General features: G+C 43.8%; 1 protein-coding gene across 2 annotated transcripts in view; it reads left to right on the forward strand.

The window, feature by feature from the left end:
- The window catches only part of NOP2 (NOP2 nucleolar protein), a 70,067-nt gene that overhangs the window by 16,589 nt on the left and 33,673 nt on the right, over positions 1-19,805 (forward strand). For both annotated transcript variants that reach the window (XM_086932896.1, XM_086932897.1), the window contains exons 2-5: positions 6,799-6,922; positions 7,168-7,210; positions 12,781-12,866; positions 13,707-13,957. In XM_086932896.1, coding sequence (XP_086789022.1) covers positions 6,817-6,922; positions 7,168-7,210; positions 12,781-12,866; positions 13,707-13,957 — 486 coding nt within the window. In that variant the 5' untranslated portion in view covers positions 6,799-6,816. The remainder of the gene's footprint in view (positions 1-6,798; positions 6,923-7,167; positions 7,211-12,780; positions 12,867-13,706; positions 13,958-19,805) is intronic.

Genomic DNA, 19,805 nt, shown 5'->3' on the forward strand with positions numbered 1-19,805 from the left:
CCTTCATAACTGAAAACAATTGTTTCAGAAAGATTCACTGGATCCAGAAAAACTTGGCGGAAATAATGACAGTATTTTTATATGAAATACATCGAGTCTTTGGCTGTTGTGAAGGATCACAAGGGCTCAAAAATAAAACTAAGACATGGACTGGAACTGTGATGAAGCTTGTCTGTTTTGCCTGAAATGCTTACACTTGACTCACCTTGTGACTAATTACCTGTATTGTACATAGAGCATGTTCAACCGTTCTGGTTACTGGGACTATGTTTTAAGTTGGCCCAAGCAAAGGCCTTTCATATGTTTCAGAGTGTCCCCTCAAACCTGGTTGAGGCAGGAAGGGACCACTAGAATTAAGGGATCCCCTTTTAATTTTCACAGATAGGCTTTCCATCCTGGGGATCCTAAACCCACTTGGGGTTAAGAAACAATGAGGTCCCTGAGTTGAAATCCTGCATTACAATTCTGCCTCCACCTGTTGTTGATTATAGTTTGGGTAGTGTATCAGTGAACAGCAACATAATTGAAAACATGTCAATAACACACTAACCTTCAACAATGGATCACTTTGCTTCCGTATTGGGAGCTTCTGGAGGCACAATGTTGAATAAGTTTGAACTGACCGTGCACTGCAGAAGTAGCTAAAAATTAAAGGTGAGGCACTGAAGTAAAGGACTATAAACCTATTTATGACTTTTAAACAAAAGGAGCCAAACATTTAAAGTAGATCCGTAGGTCATTGTATCGTGATGCCATGCCCATGAGTTACCTCTCTCTTTTCTCAAGGTCTCATAGACGCTCCGTCTCTGTGTGGCCCTTCTGTTTGTCTGCAGTAAAGGGGAAGAGCAGGATCTTGAGCCTCTTGGCCTATTTTCTCTCTACTATGCTTCAGCCCCTGTCACCTCCTATTATTCGCCAGCATCCCCTAATTGTGCTAGTGCAGGTTAGAGGCTGGGCTAATGCTGCCATGTTCCTTCCCCTTTGTCAGGGGACTATGGAGCAAGCTCCATCGTGGTTACTGTCTCGTTGGTGTTGAAGGAGATTGAAAGGAATTGCTTCTTCTAATACAATTGCATATGACCAGAGAAAATGTCAGCAGGGATGCTTACAAATGTGTCCAGGATGGATACTGCTGGCCAGTGTGGATCATTTTGAGCATGTAGAGATTCTGTAAGTGGTTGTGATCAACAGAGATTTGACCCAGAATACCATACCGATAAGGAAACAGAGACGCAAGTGGAGAAAACCAAATTACCCCCAGACTGAGAACCCTGCATATGTCTAAAGGGCCAAGAAAAACCATAAAGCATCATCGTCATTGAAGGAGCTGTTCAAAATCAACTGGGAAACTGCAAGGCTTGAAGAATACCCATGCCATCATAAATCAACTAATCAAATATGTATGTACTTTCTCTGAGGATAGTTTTTCTTATATTTCAGAGTCTTCTGTGTTCCGTCCCTTTAAACCACTGTCTCTGTTCAACCCTTGCGACTTACACCACATTAAGTCTTGAATAAGGTCATAGTTAACCCTTGAAAACAAAGGTTCAATCTTCCAGATGAGCCTGGCATCAACACTAAAAGACTCAATTTCCACAATCTACTAAGATTAAATAAATGAAACTGTTTTTCCCACACAGCAGGCCTACATTTTATAAAAATCCAATATTATCTCTACTCTGCTTAAGAAAAATACAGCCAACTCTCAATTGGCACTTTACAGACCCATCTAAAATGTCTCTTCAATAAGCAAAATCTTGGAGGGGAGGTCGCCCAACAGAATTTCAGAGGGCAGTTGTACGTTAATTCCAATGTGGAGTCTGGCTTCAAACCAATAAGGGGGCAAACTGCGTAACTAATAAAGGACAAGATCTGATTTTCTCTCACTGCACTCCTATAAGAAATTCTAAGCTTACACTACTTCTCTGTATCCTAAGGCACCATAAAACACAAAAGCATACAGGAAATTCTGTAGAAAGTGGAGGGAGTCACTGGAATAGCTTTTCTGGGATGCCAATCTTTCTTACCAAGTGGAAGAATCGGTTTGTCCACTTTATTAACAAAAAACAAACCTTGCTGTGTCCTCTGGGATGCCCTTATGCTGATTACTTACTGCCATCTTAAACCTCTGACCCCAGGATATCGCTCAGTACCACATATTTCCAAACATATACAGATGACATTTAATTTGACATCCATGAAGGCAGCATCTTAAATTAGCAAAAAAGACTTCACAGCACGCCCAAACACTTTGCAGAATTCTCCTAACCTGATAGTCTTCATTTGGCAACAGGCCTTTCGTTTGGCCGGTGGAACTAGGCAGTACTCCTACTCCATACAGTAAAAAGACTTTGAGTGTGGATTACAGACCTCTTGTTTGCACTTTACATTTTTATTTATTTTATATTTCAAATGAAAATTAAAGAAATAGCTCTTAATGTTAAGCAGGATCTTGCCTATACTGAAGTTAAAACATCACATTTAACTACCTACGGATCTGATGCTGGTTAGACTAGAATGTTAAAACATAATCTATGTTGGTGATCCGAAAAAGTTTTTAAATACTTCAGTGATTGCAACATCAAGCATACAAACTATGCCAGAATATAAAAAAAAAGCAAGTTACTCTAGTACTCAAAAGATCTACGGATTATCAGTAGCTCAAAAGAATAAATTGCAAAAACTTAGGTTCAGTCCTCAAAACACTCGAGCGTTTTGGCAGGAGTGCTTAAAAAAAAATTGACACCACACTAAATACCGAGCTGAAATCTGAGGTCAAACTAAGCATACTTGATTATCAAAATATAAATTCTTAACTTCAGGGAGCAAAATGGATCTGATCAATAACGTGCAGGTCTAGAGCTAAACGAGCCCACACCCGAGACCCAACCTAACAAATTTGAAATAAAGTGGAAAGGCAGGTCTCTATAGATGCCTTCACCTCTGTCTTCAACACTGACAAGACTTCTACTTTGTAGGAAAATGTCTCATTTTGAATTATCTATCCCCGCCCCTAATTTTTGGAATAGGTGCTGCTGGTTTTTCGACTTTAGTGCACTGGGGCCTACTGTCCAGGCCCAATGCATGTGCTCTGACGACTTGAAGTATGGGCACAGTTGGATGATACCTAATTGCCATATGTTGAGCTAAAGTAAGTAGTAGTGGTTCCCAAATGAGAAAATACTGCACAATCAAAAGAAAGATATGTATCAAAGTATTCAGGTCTAGTGTGAGTCCATCAAATGCAACTTCTTAGTTTGTTGGAGTGCTAGTACAGCTCAATTCACCTACCACCAGAGTTGCTATTCACACATTCTACATTACAATAAGAGTTTGTTTAGAGAGGACATGCGTTTGGATTGTTACAACCACCGCGAGTAGTAGGATGGAAACTTATCAGGGTTCACCACGGAATGGAGCTCTATCCCACAGTTTTACAGAGGTAGTGAAAATTATGGGTCTTGGGATAACTGAATAGTGATCTTATCTTGCTGCTAAACTCTTTTTTTGACTCTTTGAATTTTGGATCAAGATATCCTTCCCCTTGCTGACACACTGTTTGAATAATTAATGTGTATTACTACAACTTATGATGATTTGAACATATCCGGTACATTTTGCATTAAAAGAATTGTTTAAGGGGAGTGTTGAATGAAGCTCTATGTTTATAGAATTGCCAAATGTAACTAAACCATAAGTCCCAAGTATATTGTATAAGCGGTACCCAGGGCTAGTAAGCTAAATGTCACTAGTCAATTACAACACTTAAATGTTCCACCTCTACAGTGACGGAGATGAAAACATGACTTTAAACCTGCCACCGCAGCCTAGTTCGGTAGCTCCCAAATTGCCAACTCGACATGGGGGAAATAAACCTTCTTGCCAGGTCGAAGTCTTTTTTAATGTTAATAAGTCTCTCTTAGGGAAGGCCTTGAAAACCCTCAAGGAAGGGACTCTGAAAGTGCTGGGGGGCCTGGGCCTAATCGGTAACAGTCTCCCTGTACTGAGGTGGTCCCTGTCACTGGCTCCCAAGCCATTGTGGCCCATCCAAGAGAGTTCTAGTAGCTGGCTGGTCAAATTAAAACTGCAGAGCCGCGTGCACTGATTTATTGCATATTAAGTATTGAGCTACAGCGATTTATTTTAATTTTGAAAAATCACATCTCTGGTTTCCCTTGGAAGATTGTTTGTTGCTTTGATGTCCATTTAAAGATAATATATCCTATTTTTATAAATTGGTGTCAGATTTTTATTGTGCTGCGTTTCTTACCTTTTGTTTTGGTACTCCTAAATGTTTTATAAATGTTCCTTTGAGTAATCTGGACTGCTCTGTGCCACAGCTACCCAAGACTGAGCGGTTTCTTAACACCATGCGCGCGGTGGCTTTTTCCGCTGTGCGCTGACTTTTAAAAAAAACCCTCGGTTCATGACGAGCTCAGCTCGTCATGAGCGTACGAGAACCGTAACTCATGACGAGCTGAGCTCGTCATGAGCGTCGAAGGGGTTAAAGAACCTAACTGGACCTGTTCGAGATTGACTTTATTTTATGGTGAGGTCGCTGAACCACACCACATAATCCACCTTCCTCGTCATAGAAGTCTGCTTCTATGGTGACATGTATTCTACTCTCCCATACCTGCTGATACTAAAACATTAGGAAGGGATCAACAATATAGACTGCATGTCTTTAAACAACATAGTAGTATGAAGTGGCTTCTGATCACAAGCCACTGCTATGTAAAACTTAAGTACATTTGAGCTATGGGTACGCACAGAAAAGATTGGAGGGATGTAGGAACAGAATGGACATTTATCCACTGGTTGGTCCATATTGTTTTCAATATATGGTGGCACAGTTGTCCTTTAACCTACTTTATTGATTGAGCCAGGTGAAAGGCCTTTACATTTTTTTGGCTTGCCGTGTGAGACATGCAGGGCTTTGGTTTCCCTTCTTTTGTAGAGCACTGCAGGTAACTGGAGATGCCAGCATAGTATTAAAAGTACCCTTTGTAGTTGGAATCCACTTAGGTTCATTTTAGCTAGGCCGCATAGGGTAATGGCATCCTCCTAGAATTCTACAGGTGTATTTTCGTTTTGCTGATCACTATGATTCTCTTGACATTTCCACAAATTCAAGACATGCTAGACCAGGAGTGGTTGTCATTGGTTCAGGGCGGGTTCATACCAGATTTTCATCATATCTGCATAAGAAAAATGTATGTGTTGTAATTCTAAATGGAACTCATTTACCTTTTTTGTTATAAAAAAAACCTGGCGTGAATCGAGCCCACGCGAAGCATGTTGAACACTAGCACCCGGTCTAAATCCTCCAAATGAGGATTGTAGAGTCAGATTTCTAATAACTTCCATATCGGGGATAAGAATGTGGCTACCTTGCTTCTTCTGAAACTCTCTGTGGCATTTGATGTAGTGATTCGCTGTTCTATGTTATCTAGACTAGAAAATGTTTGTCTCAAGGGAACAGCAACTTAGTATGCGACGTCCTGTCTCTACAATAGGCAACATGTTGTGACACTGTCTCCTTACATAATTTTGATCTTTCTCTTAGTCATGTGTTGGGCCATACTGGTCATTCTCGAGTCTGTTCCTGTTGGTCAACCTGATGCTACCAGCCCGCCTTACGAAGTCTTTTGGCTTCATTTTATAAACATACGACCTCAGGCAAATGATCCTAAGCATGAGAGGACTATATTGGAGCCATCACAACCTGGTTGGCTGGAAATTCCTTCATGTTTAATAGACATAACCGATCTATTAGTGGTTAAACGCCATATTTTGTTGTTTGGAACTCTTGCTTTTTTGTCTTTCAACACCACCCTTCCTAATCCATTGCCTGTTTTTTTAAATTTGGGTTTCATTTGGACAAAGAACTAACTGGCCTCTCCATGAATCAAAAATCATACGGCCTTCCTTGTGTCAGAAGACCGATGCTGCCCTTACTGCTAAGATCCATGCAGAAGGTGCTGATTATCGCAGTGATATCATTTAGGCTAGACTAGGGAACTCTCTACAGCTGGGTCACCCTGATTGTCTAATTCAATCGTTTTCCTGTAGTACAGCATGCTGCATCACACTTTCTACTGGCACTGTAACTTGTAGGGTATATGACATACCAGGTTGTGCTTACTCCAGTACAAAAAATGTTGTTGAAAATCTAATTTTTTACTGGCAACCCATCACCCCAAAAAGTAATTAAGACCATACACCTCATGCACTGTTTTGAAGATGAAAATTAATTGCAGCACCCAAGAGAGTCGAGGTGTCTATTGTGAGTGCTCTTTTTTGGCTAAATCCTCTGCTACGAGTAGCACACATCAGTCCTTTCTCTGCATATCACCCCTGATTTCTTCTAATCCTTTTTATATTCCTCATTTATTTTGTTGCTGGTTTTAATACTTGTTTTTCCTCACCATGTTCTCGGACTTCACTTGAGAAGCTTGAAAAATGCCATTTCCTTCTTTTTATTCTCTGTCTTGTGCTTCTTTATCCTGTAGACTTTTCAGATTCTAATAAAGCTAGCTTCCTATTAACGTAGTGGATAATTTACTACAATAATTTCACACAGTTTTTATTGAAACACAAAATCCCGTCTTATGCAGAGACCTTTTTAACATGTTAACCTCCTGCTCGCTGGTGGTCTACACTTTACTGAACTCGCATAGACCCCATGACTGAAGAGCCTATTTTGGAAAATTACAAATTGAAACTCTAAACGCATCCTCATTAATTAATCCTTTTAAGTATGATTCTATAAAAGTGTTCGTATTTCTTTTTCAGGCACCTAGTATCATCAAGATGGGGCGCAAACTAGACCCCACTAAGAAGGAGAAACGTGGTCCAGGGCGGAAATCCCGCAAGCAGAAGGGAGCCGAGACTGAACTGGTTAATTTCCTACCTCCGTGTAAGTTTTACACCCCTTCTACAATCCTAAATCCTCCATGCCCCAAGCATAATCCAAGATTGTGACATATATTTGCTTTAGATTTGGATGTTCCATATAACCCCAATCTGATTAGGATGACACTCCCTTTAAGAAGCCCTTTATTGGGATGTTCAGTAAAGTTTATCTCAAATTAGTTATCAAAGAATCCCCCTGTTGGCATGACGATGTTTGTTGAAATCTTATTGTATTTTCTTTCTCTCCAGCGGACTCCGATCCGAAGAGACTCTCAAGTCGTGGTAGGAAACGGTGAGTCTGTCGTTCCCCACATACTGCTGTTTGTACGCAAACATTTTTCTGGAGTTGTCTGTGCAAAATATTTGCTTTACTGTTGTCTCCTTGAGTTCTTCAAGCACCTATAACCCACTTATGATGAAAATTGGGGATTAATGGTGCTGTTGAATGAAATCAAAGTAAAAGTAAACTGTATTTTAGTATATATTACAAAGACATGATAAAAGTGAAAACCAGGAAGCATAGGAGTCAATCGAGACCCAGAGTTAGGATTTCTAACCGTAGAAGTGCTTTTAAAATCGTTTTTGAAACATCCAAAAAAAGAAAAATCTTATTCATTTGATTTGTTACATTTTTATGAAGAAAAGACCATTTTATTATCTAGAGGAACTTGACCCTCTTTTATTCCAATATGACAGAGAGATTGTCTGTATGCTGCCTTTTTGTGCCTGCCTGACAGTCAAAAGAAAGTGCCGGACAGTGTGAATAAATACAAACAAATGCACACCTAGTATAATTAATTGCTAGGCGGACAAACCATTTGTGATTGATCACTTATATTTTATGAAAAAGTTTTTTGAAACGTTTTTTTTGGCATCAAGGGATGCACACCACATTCACAGAAGTACACAAGTGCATTGAAACCAAAAACAATACATAAAATTACAATGTACACAAATAACAATTGTGATTACGAAAAACAACTGTGCTATGCCTCAAGATATAACGTTGTGCTGAGGCACCAATCCTAAATGAAAAATGAACAAGTGGACAGAAAAATGAAATACTAGCCTACTTGTTTCCACCACCACTAGATACCTAATAATTTTAATATATGGTGCAACAAAATAGGAACACACAAAACTGAGCGGAAGTTTATAATTTGTGCGAATTATATTCCTATTGTGCCCTGATGTTTGCAGTATCTGGGTGGAGCAGGACGCCGACGCGTTTCGAACCCATTGAATAAGTTGAGGGTTCTCCTCAGGACAAGGATTGGGGGGTCGTTGTTGCTGTGAATTTAAAAAGATTGGTATCAATAGGATGTTGACTACCACCTCACTGAAACTAAAGCACTATACAAACACATATGAGTACCTTGTACTTGAAATGTCAGGATACTCCCTGTGGGAATTCCCTGTGGGTAAGATGATATAAACCCTAATTAGTCACATTAACATATATGACATGTGGGCCTCCGAATGATCAAGGAAGGGTGGAAACGTACCTTGATGTATACAACACTAAGGAGTGTATGGGGTGCCGATGTGCATAAAATCAAAGATTACGAGGATTATACCTGGGGAGATAAACAATGCTATGTATCAGTAACCGGGCTCCAGGCGCCCTGATTTAGTTTAACACATGTAGCTGTCACTGCCACACAGGTAAACGGAGCTCCTACCTTGTTGGGTAGACGTTCGTGACTGTGCACGGACTCGGGCGGCAGCCGCCGCTGCTATTCGGAAACTGTGGGGACAATGGGAGACGGTGATCAGTAAGGGGCCGGGAAGGCGTTCGCTTGCTCTCTATTAGAAACACCGAGTTTGAGCGGGACTTACGTTTTAGACGAATGAATCTGTCTGCACGTCGGACACACAAGCTGCAAGGAACTGGCAACGCGAGTGAGTTGGGGGCGTGTCCCGATGGTTTTAACGCGTAAAGCGTTAGCAAAGGTCTGGTGGGACATGTAGTCCGCTGTGACGCGAGTGAGTAGAGGGCGTGTCCCGGTGTTATAACGCGTAATGCGTTAGTGATGGTCTGATTGGACGTGTGGTCCGCTGTAACCCTAACACCCACAAGTGCAATTGTGAAAATGAGACGGACATGGTTCGAAAAGAGGGGGCAGCTGGAGAATTTTATGTAAACTGAAGTTTCTCTCCAAGATGTATTCGTGGCAATCCGATCCTTGTATGATCACATTCGGGGAGGCAGGGGTAACGGGTACATCAATACGTTTGAGAGTGAGGATATTTTTAGACACATGAGCGACAAGCAGCAAAAGCAGACAACGGCTGCAGGCAGGCTATCTAGAGATTACTCAGTTCATTAAGATCATTCAGTCCCACCATGGCAGTGTTGAACCTCAAAATGAGGTAGGCCTCTTTCTGAGCGAGGCGGACATCGGGGTCCCCCCCAGCTCCCGGGGTGTTCTTGATGTTTGCTAGGATTGTCCACTTTAGATCATTGGAAGAGTGTTCTTTTCGCAGAAAGTGGGATACCAGGGGCGCAGTCAAGACTTTATTGTTTATCCTAGATCTATGCTGGATGATGCGTTGACGCACCTCCTGGGTTGTTTTGCCAATGTAGACCTTTCCACAGGGGCACGTTATAGCATATACTGCGTACTTGGTCTTGCAGTTCGTGAAATTATCATGCCGCCAGAATTTTTGACCGTCCGTGAAGAGGGTTCCTTCTGTCGTCAGGTTACACACTGAGCATGTCCCACATTTGCGGTGACCCATGACCGGGCCCATATTGAAGAGGGTACCTTGTGATTCTTTTTTTGTGACACCTCTTGTGGACGAGATCTGCTGGCCAATGCTTCTGTTTTTTTTTAGAGCGAACAGCGGTTTGCCAATGTGGGGAAGAATTTCTTCAATCAAATGCCAGTTACTGCGAATTATTTTCTGTACCGGGTTGGTATGGGGACCATTGGCCAGCAGATCTCGTCCACAAGAGGTGTCACAAAAAAAGAATCACAAGGTACCCTCTTCAATATGGGCCCGGTCATGGGTCACCGCAAATGTGGGACATGCTCAGTGTGTAACCTGACGACAGAAGGAACCCTCTTCACGGACGGTCAAAAATTCTGGCGGCATGATAATTTCACGAACTGCAAGACCAAGTACGCAGTATATGCTATAACGTGCCCCTGTGGAAAGGTCTACATTGGCAAAACAACCCAGGAGGTGCGTCAACGCATCATCCAGCATAGATCTAGGATAAACAATAAAGTCTTGACTGCGCCCCTGGTATCCCACTTTCTGCGAAAAGAACACTCTTCCAATGATCTAAAGTGGACAATCCTAGCAAACATCAAGAACACCCCGGGAGCTGGGGGGGACCCCGATGTCCGCCTCGCTCAGAAAGAGGCCTACCTCATTTTGAGGTTCAACACTGCCATGGTGGGACTGAATGATCTTAATGAACTGAGTAATCTCTAGATAGCCTGCCTGCAGCCGTTGTCTGCTTTTGCTGCTTGTCGCTCATGTGTCTAAAAATATCCTCACTCTCAAACGTATTGATGTACCCGTTACCCCTGCCTCCCCGAATGTGATCATACAAGGATCGGATTGCCACGAATACATCTTGGAGAGAAACTTCAGTTTACATAAAATTCTCCAGCTGCCCCCTCTTTTCGAACCATGTCCGTCTCATTTTCACAATTGCACTTGTGGGTGTTAGGGTTACAGCGGACCACACGTCCAATCAGACCATCACTAACGCATTACGCGTTATAACACCGGGACACGCCCTCTACTCACTCGCGTCACAGCGGACTACATGTCCCACCAGACCTTTGCTAACGCTTTACGCGTTAAAACCATCGGGACACGCCCCCAACTCACTCGCGTTGCCAGTTCCTTGCAGCTTGTGTGTCCGACGTGCAGACCGATTCATTCGTCTAAAACGTAAGTCCCGCTCAAACTCGGTGTTTCTAATAGAGAGCAAGCGAACGCCTTCCCGGCCCCTTACTGATCACCGTCTCCCATTGTCCCCACAGTTTCCGAATAGCAGCGGCGGCTGCCGCCCGAGTCCGTGCACAGTCACGAACGTCTACCCAACAAGGTAGGAGCTCCGTTTACCTGTGTGGCAGTGACAGCTACATGTGTTAAACTAAATCAGGGCGCCTGGAGCCCGGTTACTGATACATAGCATTGTTTATCTCCCCAGGTATAATCCTCGTAATCTTTGATTTTATGCACATCGGCACCCCATACACTCCTTAGTGTTGTATACATCAAGGTACGTTTCCACCCTTCCTTGATCATTCGGAGGCCCACATGTCATATATGTTAATGTGACTAATTAGGGTTTATATCATCTTACCCACAGGGAATTCCCACAGGGAGTATCCTGACATTTCAAGTACAAGGTACTCATATGTGTTTGTATAGTGCTTTAGTTTCAGTGAGGTGGTAGTCAACATCCTATTGATACCAATCTTTTTAAATTCACAGCAACAACGACCCCCCAATCCTTGTCCTGAGGAGAACCCTCAACTTATTCAATGGGTTCGAAACGCGTCGGCGTCCTGCTCCACCCAGATACTGCAAACATCAGGGCACAATAGGAATATAATTCGCACAAATTATAAACTTCCGCTCAGTTTTGTGTGTTCCTATTTTGTTGCACCATATATTAAAATTATTAGGTATCTAGTGGTGGTGGAAACAAGTAGGCTAGTATTTCATTTTTCTGTCCACTTGTTCATTTTTCATTTAGGATTGGTGCCTCAGCACAACGTTATATCTTGAGGCATAGCACAGTTGTTTTTCGTAATCACAATTGTTATTTGTGTACATTGTAATTTTATGTATTGTTTTTGGTTTCAATGCACTTGTGTACTTCTGTGAATGTGGTGTGCATCCCTTGATGCCAAAAAAAACGTTTCAAAAAACTTTTTCATAAAATATAAGTGATCAATCACAAATGGTTTGTCCGCCTAGCAATTAATTATACTAGGTGTGCATTTGTTTGTATTTATTCACACTGTCCGGCACTTTCTTTTGTTTGGTTTATAAGAGTGGTCCAAGCCGGTCAGAGACAGGACCCAGCCTTTCCCTCTTTTCTGTGCCTGACAGTCAAGACATACCTTACATACCAGAAGGAAACCTTTACACAATGTTAATCATAACACTGGAGCACGGCGAAATGAAGATAGTTTATTTTTCAAAATGCCAAACTCCAAGGAAGTAGACCAGTATTTGAAAAATAATTGTCAAAAATATGGAGTGAGACCAACACAGGAGATCAAAAGAGGCAGAGGAAGTGCAATTTAATGCTAGAGCTTTTAAGACCATTTTGCTTCTTTGTTTTGGGTATATTTGGAGCTCAGTACCCATTCTTCCTCCATCCACCTGTGCTAAATATTTTATTTTACCCTTTCTAAAGTATGTTCCCCTTGGATTAATTTTAGTTTGGCCAATGCCTGTGAAAGGCACCCCAGATGGGCTGCAATCAAGTCTGCGTAGTTGCAATTTTCATAGAAAAATTTAGGAAAGGCTAGAACCCGCCACAGCATTTTTTTCATTCATCGTCCAAATCAGGGAACTGAGGTCTGAAGACTAAAATACATTCTTAAGGCTTTGGTGAAAAAATAAACAATTTCCACTGACTTGCAGGCATTTACTACTACTATCTTTTTAATGACTACAAATTCCTTACTATGTCCTTGGACCTCTGTAATTATTCTTAACGTATATCATAATTATGTTTTCCTTGACCCATCTTGGGGTCTTTTACCACATTCCATTAGGCCAGCAGGTGTTTTCTTCTTAAATTAGTGTAAGTCTATGTACACGTGGCAGAAATCGGGTCTGCTCAGTTGGAGTGATGTTGCTGCCTTTATTCTTCAACAGCGCACAGAAGCGACAGCAGGACAAGACGGTGAAGCCCTCTGCTAACAAAAAAGTGGCTGCTCCTGGAGGGACACTGACTAGCAAAGGTGAGAGAAGGGCTCTCTGCTTCCGAGTTGTTATCTGTGAGTGCGGTTTTGTTGGGTATGCTGCTTTCCTTGATGGGAAAGTCAAACAACCTGTGCTCACACAGTGTCGGCTTGATGTCTGACCCTTGTTTGAAAGAAGATATGGGGTGGTGGCAGTGTAGCAAAGCAGTTTGGCTTGTCAAGTTCATTAATTTAGTCACATTTGATGGAGCCTTCAAAAATCTGAGTAACGTTAGAATGCTGTGCATAACCCTTCTGCGTTCAAAGCCCACATGGTGCCAGAGCTTCATTGGTGTTTACTTGGAGTAGGTCAAATTAGGATATCTGCAAAGAGGCCCCGTCCTAAGTTGTCTTGTAGTTTTCGTGCTATTATTTTGGTCTTTCCAAAGTCGACGGAGCATCCTTGTGTAACATCCATCAATGCCACTTCACTAACCATGCAAGCCACTTTAGTTATCTGTTGGGTGATTAAGATGACCAGGGATCTTCACTTAACCCTGCACTGTACAGCATAGACGCTTTGCATCTGAGCCGAGCCACCACTACATTCCTTCCCCATGGAAGATAAACTGTATCTTTGGAGTTTGCCTTGAGGAAGCTTGACCCTTTTAAAGAGTGTTTTTCACCTGGTTGTTATGCACTTTGTATGAGACTAAACCAGGTAAATGCAGATGTTCAGCTGTAAAAACTGGCTACGAATAATTTTTTGGGGTTGCAAGTAATCATTACATAGGAACAATGCCTCTTTCAGTGGGCAGATCATGGTTTCTGAAAGACCACTGACAATCTGTGTAGTGTAGTTTATTCTGACTTTGCACATTCTCCTTATTCCTTATACAGAAGATGAAGAGACGACATCACCGATTCCAAAAGGAGGTGTCTACACAGATGATAATGCTCAGTGGCTCCAGCCAGCTAAGAGGAAGAGACCACAGGAGGATGGAGAGGAGGAAGAAGAAGAAAGCTCTGAAGAGGAGGAGGAGGGAGGATCTGAGGGTGGGCAAGATTTATTGGAAGGGAGCGATGACGATATGGTGGATGATTATGGAGCGTCATCCGAAGAAGAGGAAGATGATGAGGATGGGGAAGAGGTGAGCGTGTGATTTTTTTATTGTGTGACGCTATGTAGCACTGTATTGTATTTGATATAACTAGTTTCTCTGAATCTTTGGTTTTTAGGTCGAGCCTACCATCTGGTTACAAAAGATATAGTATGGACTTATCAAGAATTTTCAGGGGCTTACAACTCTCCCATTAATAATCATTGGTTGGCTTGATTGTCAATCTTATTTGCTTACTTTTTATTAGTTGGCTTTCCTTATTCCAGCTTGTTGATCCTTGTCCCTCCCCTAGAGCATAGACCCTCTTACCATCTGTCTGATTGGCTGGCTTCATTCCTTCAGAATATACCTTTAAATCCTGCATTCTTTTACCCCGCAGGGAATCACAACGCGGTTGTTACAATGACCGCGTTGTGATTCCGCATACCATTACTCCGCAAGTCGGAACAACGACTTGTGGAGGGAGGGCTCGAAGTTGGAATAGTATAATTTACTATTCCAACTCCAGTCTGTGCGGACACTAGGGAAGGTGTTGGATTTTAAATCCAACACCTCCCCCCCTCTGCAAGTCGTCGTTCCGACTTGTGGAGTAATGGTATGCGGAATCACAACGCAGCCGTTAATAACGATCGCGTTGTGATTCCCTGCGGGGTAAAATATTTGTTGTAAACGCTGTTTACTTATAGGGAACTAGTTTTTCTTTTTACTTAAACACTCTATAAGAGTGCGTGTGTTTCCAGCTTTCTCACTTGTGTGCTGACCCATGATACATGTTGCTCTCTCACATGTGTTGCTTACTGTTAGGATTGGGGGGGGGGTTCTAGTTGTCAAGTGTAGGTAACTTTGTCCAAGTAGGGACCCTTGCTTCTAGTCCGGTTAAGGGGGGTTACACACTTTCGATAACCCCTGCTCACCCCCATCGTAGCTTGCACATACAGACAGTCCTATCCCAAAGGCAATGTGCAAAATATTTGCACTCAAAACAGTGATAACACCACAATTGGACACCACACCAGTTTAGAAAAATAAAGTATCTTTATCTAAACTCAACAAGACCGAAACAACAAAAATCCAACTTAAAGGTAATAAGATATGACTTTAGAACAGTTAGTTCCAAAATAAAGCTTTCGGTAAACAAATAGCTCTACCGTGGGCTATTGCGACGTCGTGACAGCAATAAATCCAAATTACAGCGTGGACCGTGAGGTGCTCGGCGTCTGGCACGGAGTCACACGAACCCCCCAAAAAAGTACCTTTGAATAAGTCAATGACGATGCACAGAGTCAAGGACGTGAGGCATCGGTGAACAGGTCGAGGCCGACTCTCTGGCTGCAACAGGGGAGGCGAAGCGATGTGTCCGCAAGGAGGCAACGTGTCGATTCAAGCTCAGAGGAAGTTGGTTGCGTCGGTGGTGAGGCATCGGTTCCGGTGAGGCGATGTGAAGTCGGCGAGATCATGGAGTCACCCTCTGTGGTTATCAGCGCCACATTAACAGGATGCAGGCGCGCTGGCGATGACTGGGTCGGTGCAAGCTCTGGTGTCAGGAAAGGCCGATAACTGCAGGTGCCAAAAGACATTGGTGTTGCGGTTCAGGCTGGGTGGTGCGTTGTGCACTCTACGTGCAGTGCTGTTGTCCCCGGTGCAGGTCCCGGCATCACAGCGGCATCGCTGATAGCATCGGAGACAGGTTTCCTTGCTTCTTTCAATTTGCTTCCAGTTCCCAACAGCAGGAACAACCTCCAGAGGCACAGAGCTGGAATAGGCACCTCCTGGCAGGTCAGAACTCTCAGCAGAGTTCAGGGGAGCCGGGGGTGAAGTCTTTGTGTCCCTGAAACTTCAGAACAGGAGGCCAGCACACATGCCCTTGGAGATTCTTCTTCAAACAGGTTCACAGCAAAGTGCTGTTCCAGTCTTTGTCCTTTCCTTGGCAGAATCAGCAACTGCAGGCCAACCCCACACAACTAAAGGATCAGTACTCCTCTTTACAGCTCTCCACCTCTTCTCCTTGGCAAACGTTCCTCTTGAGTCGAGAAGTGATCTAAAGTTCTGGGCTTTACTACTTGTACCCAATTTGATTTTTGTTCTTCTGTAAGCAAGGGTCTCTGAGCCCAGTCCAAAGTATTTCTGTCCTCACTGGTGCAGTATGACTAGAGGGGTGAGGCAGCATTGTGCAAGGGAGACAGGCCCTATTCAGGTGCAAGGAATACTCCTCCCACTATTATAAATGCATTAGAGGTCTTTTCAACTCAGCTCTGAGTCATCCAAGAAGAGCTAGGCACACCTAAACCCCCCAGTGGCTGTCTACAATGAATGCACATTCCCAGCCCCTGTCACTCCAGAATCAGTCAATCCACAAACAAGCAGAGGCACACTGAATGGTTATACACGAAAATGCCTACTTTCTAAAAAGTGGCATTTTCAAACACACCACTTAATAACCATCTTTACTAAAAGATGTTATTACATTCTGAGTTCAGAGAGCCTAAACTTTATTCCTCTACCTTTTACCAATGGAAAGTTATACCTGTAAGATGTTACAAAGTATCTCCATGCTATGCTATGAGACAGATAGGTGAAAAAACGAAATTGGTATTATTTCCCTATCCGGATATGTCGCACACACCACAGCATGTTGTACTTTTCACTTACAGCGCACCTTACCCATGGGGTACCTTGGGCCTACCGTAGGGGTGCCTTACATGTAAGAAAAAGGAAAGGTTAGGTCCTGGCAAGTGGGTGCACCAGGCCGACATGGCAGTTCACAAATGTACGCACAGACACTACAGTGGTGAGTCTGAGACACACTTACAGGGCTACTCATGTGGGTGGCACAATCAGTGCTGCAGGCCCACTAGTAGCATTTGATTGACAGGTTTTGACACTTAATGTACTTCACTAGGGACTTGCTAGTAAATCAAATATGCCCATTGCGTATAAGCAATTCTCATCAGCATATGCACTTTGAGCATTTTATCACTGCTGATCAGGGCTAAAGTCCCAAAGCTATCAAAACGGGGTCAAAAACAGGAGGCCAAAAACAAAAAAGTTTGGGGGGGAACCCGTTGAAAAAGCCAAGTCTAACACTTACTTGTTGTGCCTTTGTCCCCTTCATCTCTGTGTTGCTTTCACTATTGCGTTCTTTCATTACTGTGTTCTTCTCTCCCTTTGATGTCTGCCTTGCACATATCTCGACCCCCCCCCCCCCCTCCCCTGCTCCCCAACCACCACCTCGACCCATACCCGCCTCTATAAGCCTTTTTTTGGTCTCACCTACCAGACCCATTTGTGAAAATACCTGTTGTTGGCCTAAAGTGGGCTTAGAGCACACTCCTTACCATTGGTTGGCTTCATTGATTTATTTGCTTAATTTTTTTATTTGGCCCATTTGCCGGTAAACGGATGGAGGGGCAAGGTCCCAATTTTGGAATAACGAGAACAAGCGCCTCGCTTGAGGGGTTCAATCTGATCTCCACTACGGCGGCCCACCCGCTGCGGGATGCCTGGCTTTCACCTTGGGGATGCCCAGTAGGGGTTATCTCACAGGGAAAAAGCCAGGACGGGTTCCCAAGGCAAGCGCCTTGATGCCTTCGGGTGATACGTGCGCTATATAAGTCGCAATACATTTACATTCATGAAATCTTCTCTAGTGAATGAACCTTTAAGCAAGAGAAAGGTATCGGTCAGAAAACCATGCCTGGCATTGCAGTGAATGAAGGACTCTGTGCTGCCATTATGCTCATTTAATGTTACTCTTGCAAATTCACCTAGCTCTCTTGGGGCATTACGAAATGATGGCAAGCCAATCTCTCCCAAGATGGCTTTAATGTACTTAATCCAAGATATGTTACTCGCGCCCACCAGCCTGAGTATTTCTTCTATCCCCTCAAGGCCAGCTTTGTCTGAAAGGGGTCTCAAACCAAGATGGATGTTTCAGCTTCGGCCCTGGATCTCTGGGTGAGCAGCTTTAAGGTTTCTTGATCTTTTATCCTCCTTGGCTTCTATGCCAAGTGGCATGGTGCAGGTTCTGCAATGTAATCTCAAGATCAAATGGGCCCAGCACCAAGGAAACCTATCTGATGCCATTCTGCACATGATCTGAAGTGTTGGCTTATTGACCACACTTTGTCCAGCGACCGACTCCTCTCCCTTCCTCAACAACAGCTGGCAGTTGTGACGGATGCGTCACTGCTGGTTTGGGGTTGCCACCTAGGGGAGGTGGAGATTGGCGGACTCTGATATCCAGCTCCATATCAATTCGGTGTTGTAACATTTCCTGCTATCCATCAATGGGAGGCTACTGCAAGTATTCATGGACAACACCCCCGTCTTGTGGTGCTGCAAAAAACAGGGTGGAGTTGGGTCCTGTGTCAAGAGACTCTGTTCTCCTGGAGTTGACAGGAGTGTTAAGGCGATTCCCTGCTCATGAGCCATCTGGTGGGCTCTCTGAATGCCAGGATGGATCAACTCAGTACGTGAGGTTGGAGGATCACAAATGGCTTCTGCATCTGGGGTGAAGTAGGGGCGTTTTCCACCAGTGTGGGGAACCCCGGCTAACACATTTAACTACAGTTGAGAATGCGCATTAGAGTTCCTGTGAAGAGACTTGCTCAGATTCCAGAGGTAACTGAATATGGATCTCCCGTATGGATTTCTGCCCCTCCCTTTCCTGCCCTGACTTCTGAAAAAGATCAGCACTGCAGAGCTCAAGTCCTCCCAGTGGGCCAGGACAGTGTTGTACCTGGAGTGTGTTGTATCTGGAGATTCTGGGAATGAGCTTCTGCGATCCGCGCAGGATGCCACATCGGGAGGATCTTCTGTCTCAGTGACAGGGCAGGTTGTTTCAAGCGAGCCTGCGCAATGTACACCTCCCTGCGTGGAGTTTGAGCGGCTGCAGTTAACTGCGTTTGAATTGCCACCCAGCATGGTGGGCGTCTTCCTTGCCGCCAAGCATCCTTCCACAAAGTCCTTTTACACTAGGACACATTTGTGGCCTGGTGCGGAGTCTGAAAGACGAACCCTTCATATGCCAAGCTGTCGGACTTTTTTTCTTGGTTTTGTCCTTGATCCAGTGGTTATTAGTCGGCCCATTTGGCCTTTTTTCATTTACCGGACCAGCCGCCCTTGTTTAGGTCTCCTGGTGTGATGCAATTTATTAAATGTTTCCCACAATACTTTACTCCCAAACCGCTTGTGATGTCACAGTGGGGCCTTAACATGCTCTTGACGGCCCTTTGAGCCGATGCACAGCTGCTTGTTGCGTCTTTTGACTTTCAAAACGGCCTTCCTCATTGTGATCAGTTCAGCTCATCGCATGAGTGAATGTGAGGGGTTGTCAGTGAAGCCGTACTACACCACCCTTTTTCTGGACAAACTGGTGCTGAGGACGTGGGTGGTCACCTTGCTGAAAGTTGTGACTCCTTTTCACGTTGGGCAATCCTTCACTTTCCTAGCCTTCTTTATCCCCCCTCTCCTTCCTAAGAGGAGGATAGACCCCATCATTTGGACCCCAAAAGCGCTTGAAGCATTTATACTGGCCATACCACGGAATGGACAATTCCGTGTTTGTGGGATTCTCTTGGATAAAGTAGGATAAGGCTATGCAGAAAAGGACTCTATCAAGGCGAATAGTCCTTTGCATTAAGATCTGCTGTACGCAGGTTAAGAAGCAGCCCCTGGAGGGTCCTACAGGGCTGCGGCTGCTACCACTGCATTGGCACCCTGAGTGCCGGGCTCCGACGTGGGTGATGGTGCACACGTTCACGAGGCCCTACGCCCCTGACAGCGATGTCTGAAGGTAAAGACAGTAACACATGTGTGATCCTGCTGTGTTTCTTTTTGCTTGGAGGCCACTCCACACACCCTCCACCTTTGGGAGATA

This window comes from Lissotriton vulgaris, chromosome 7, assembly GCF_964263255.1.
Source record: "Lissotriton vulgaris chromosome 7, aLisVul1.2, whole genome shotgun sequence".
NCBI lineage: Eukaryota > Metazoa > Chordata > Amphibia > Caudata > Salamandridae > Lissotriton > Lissotriton vulgaris.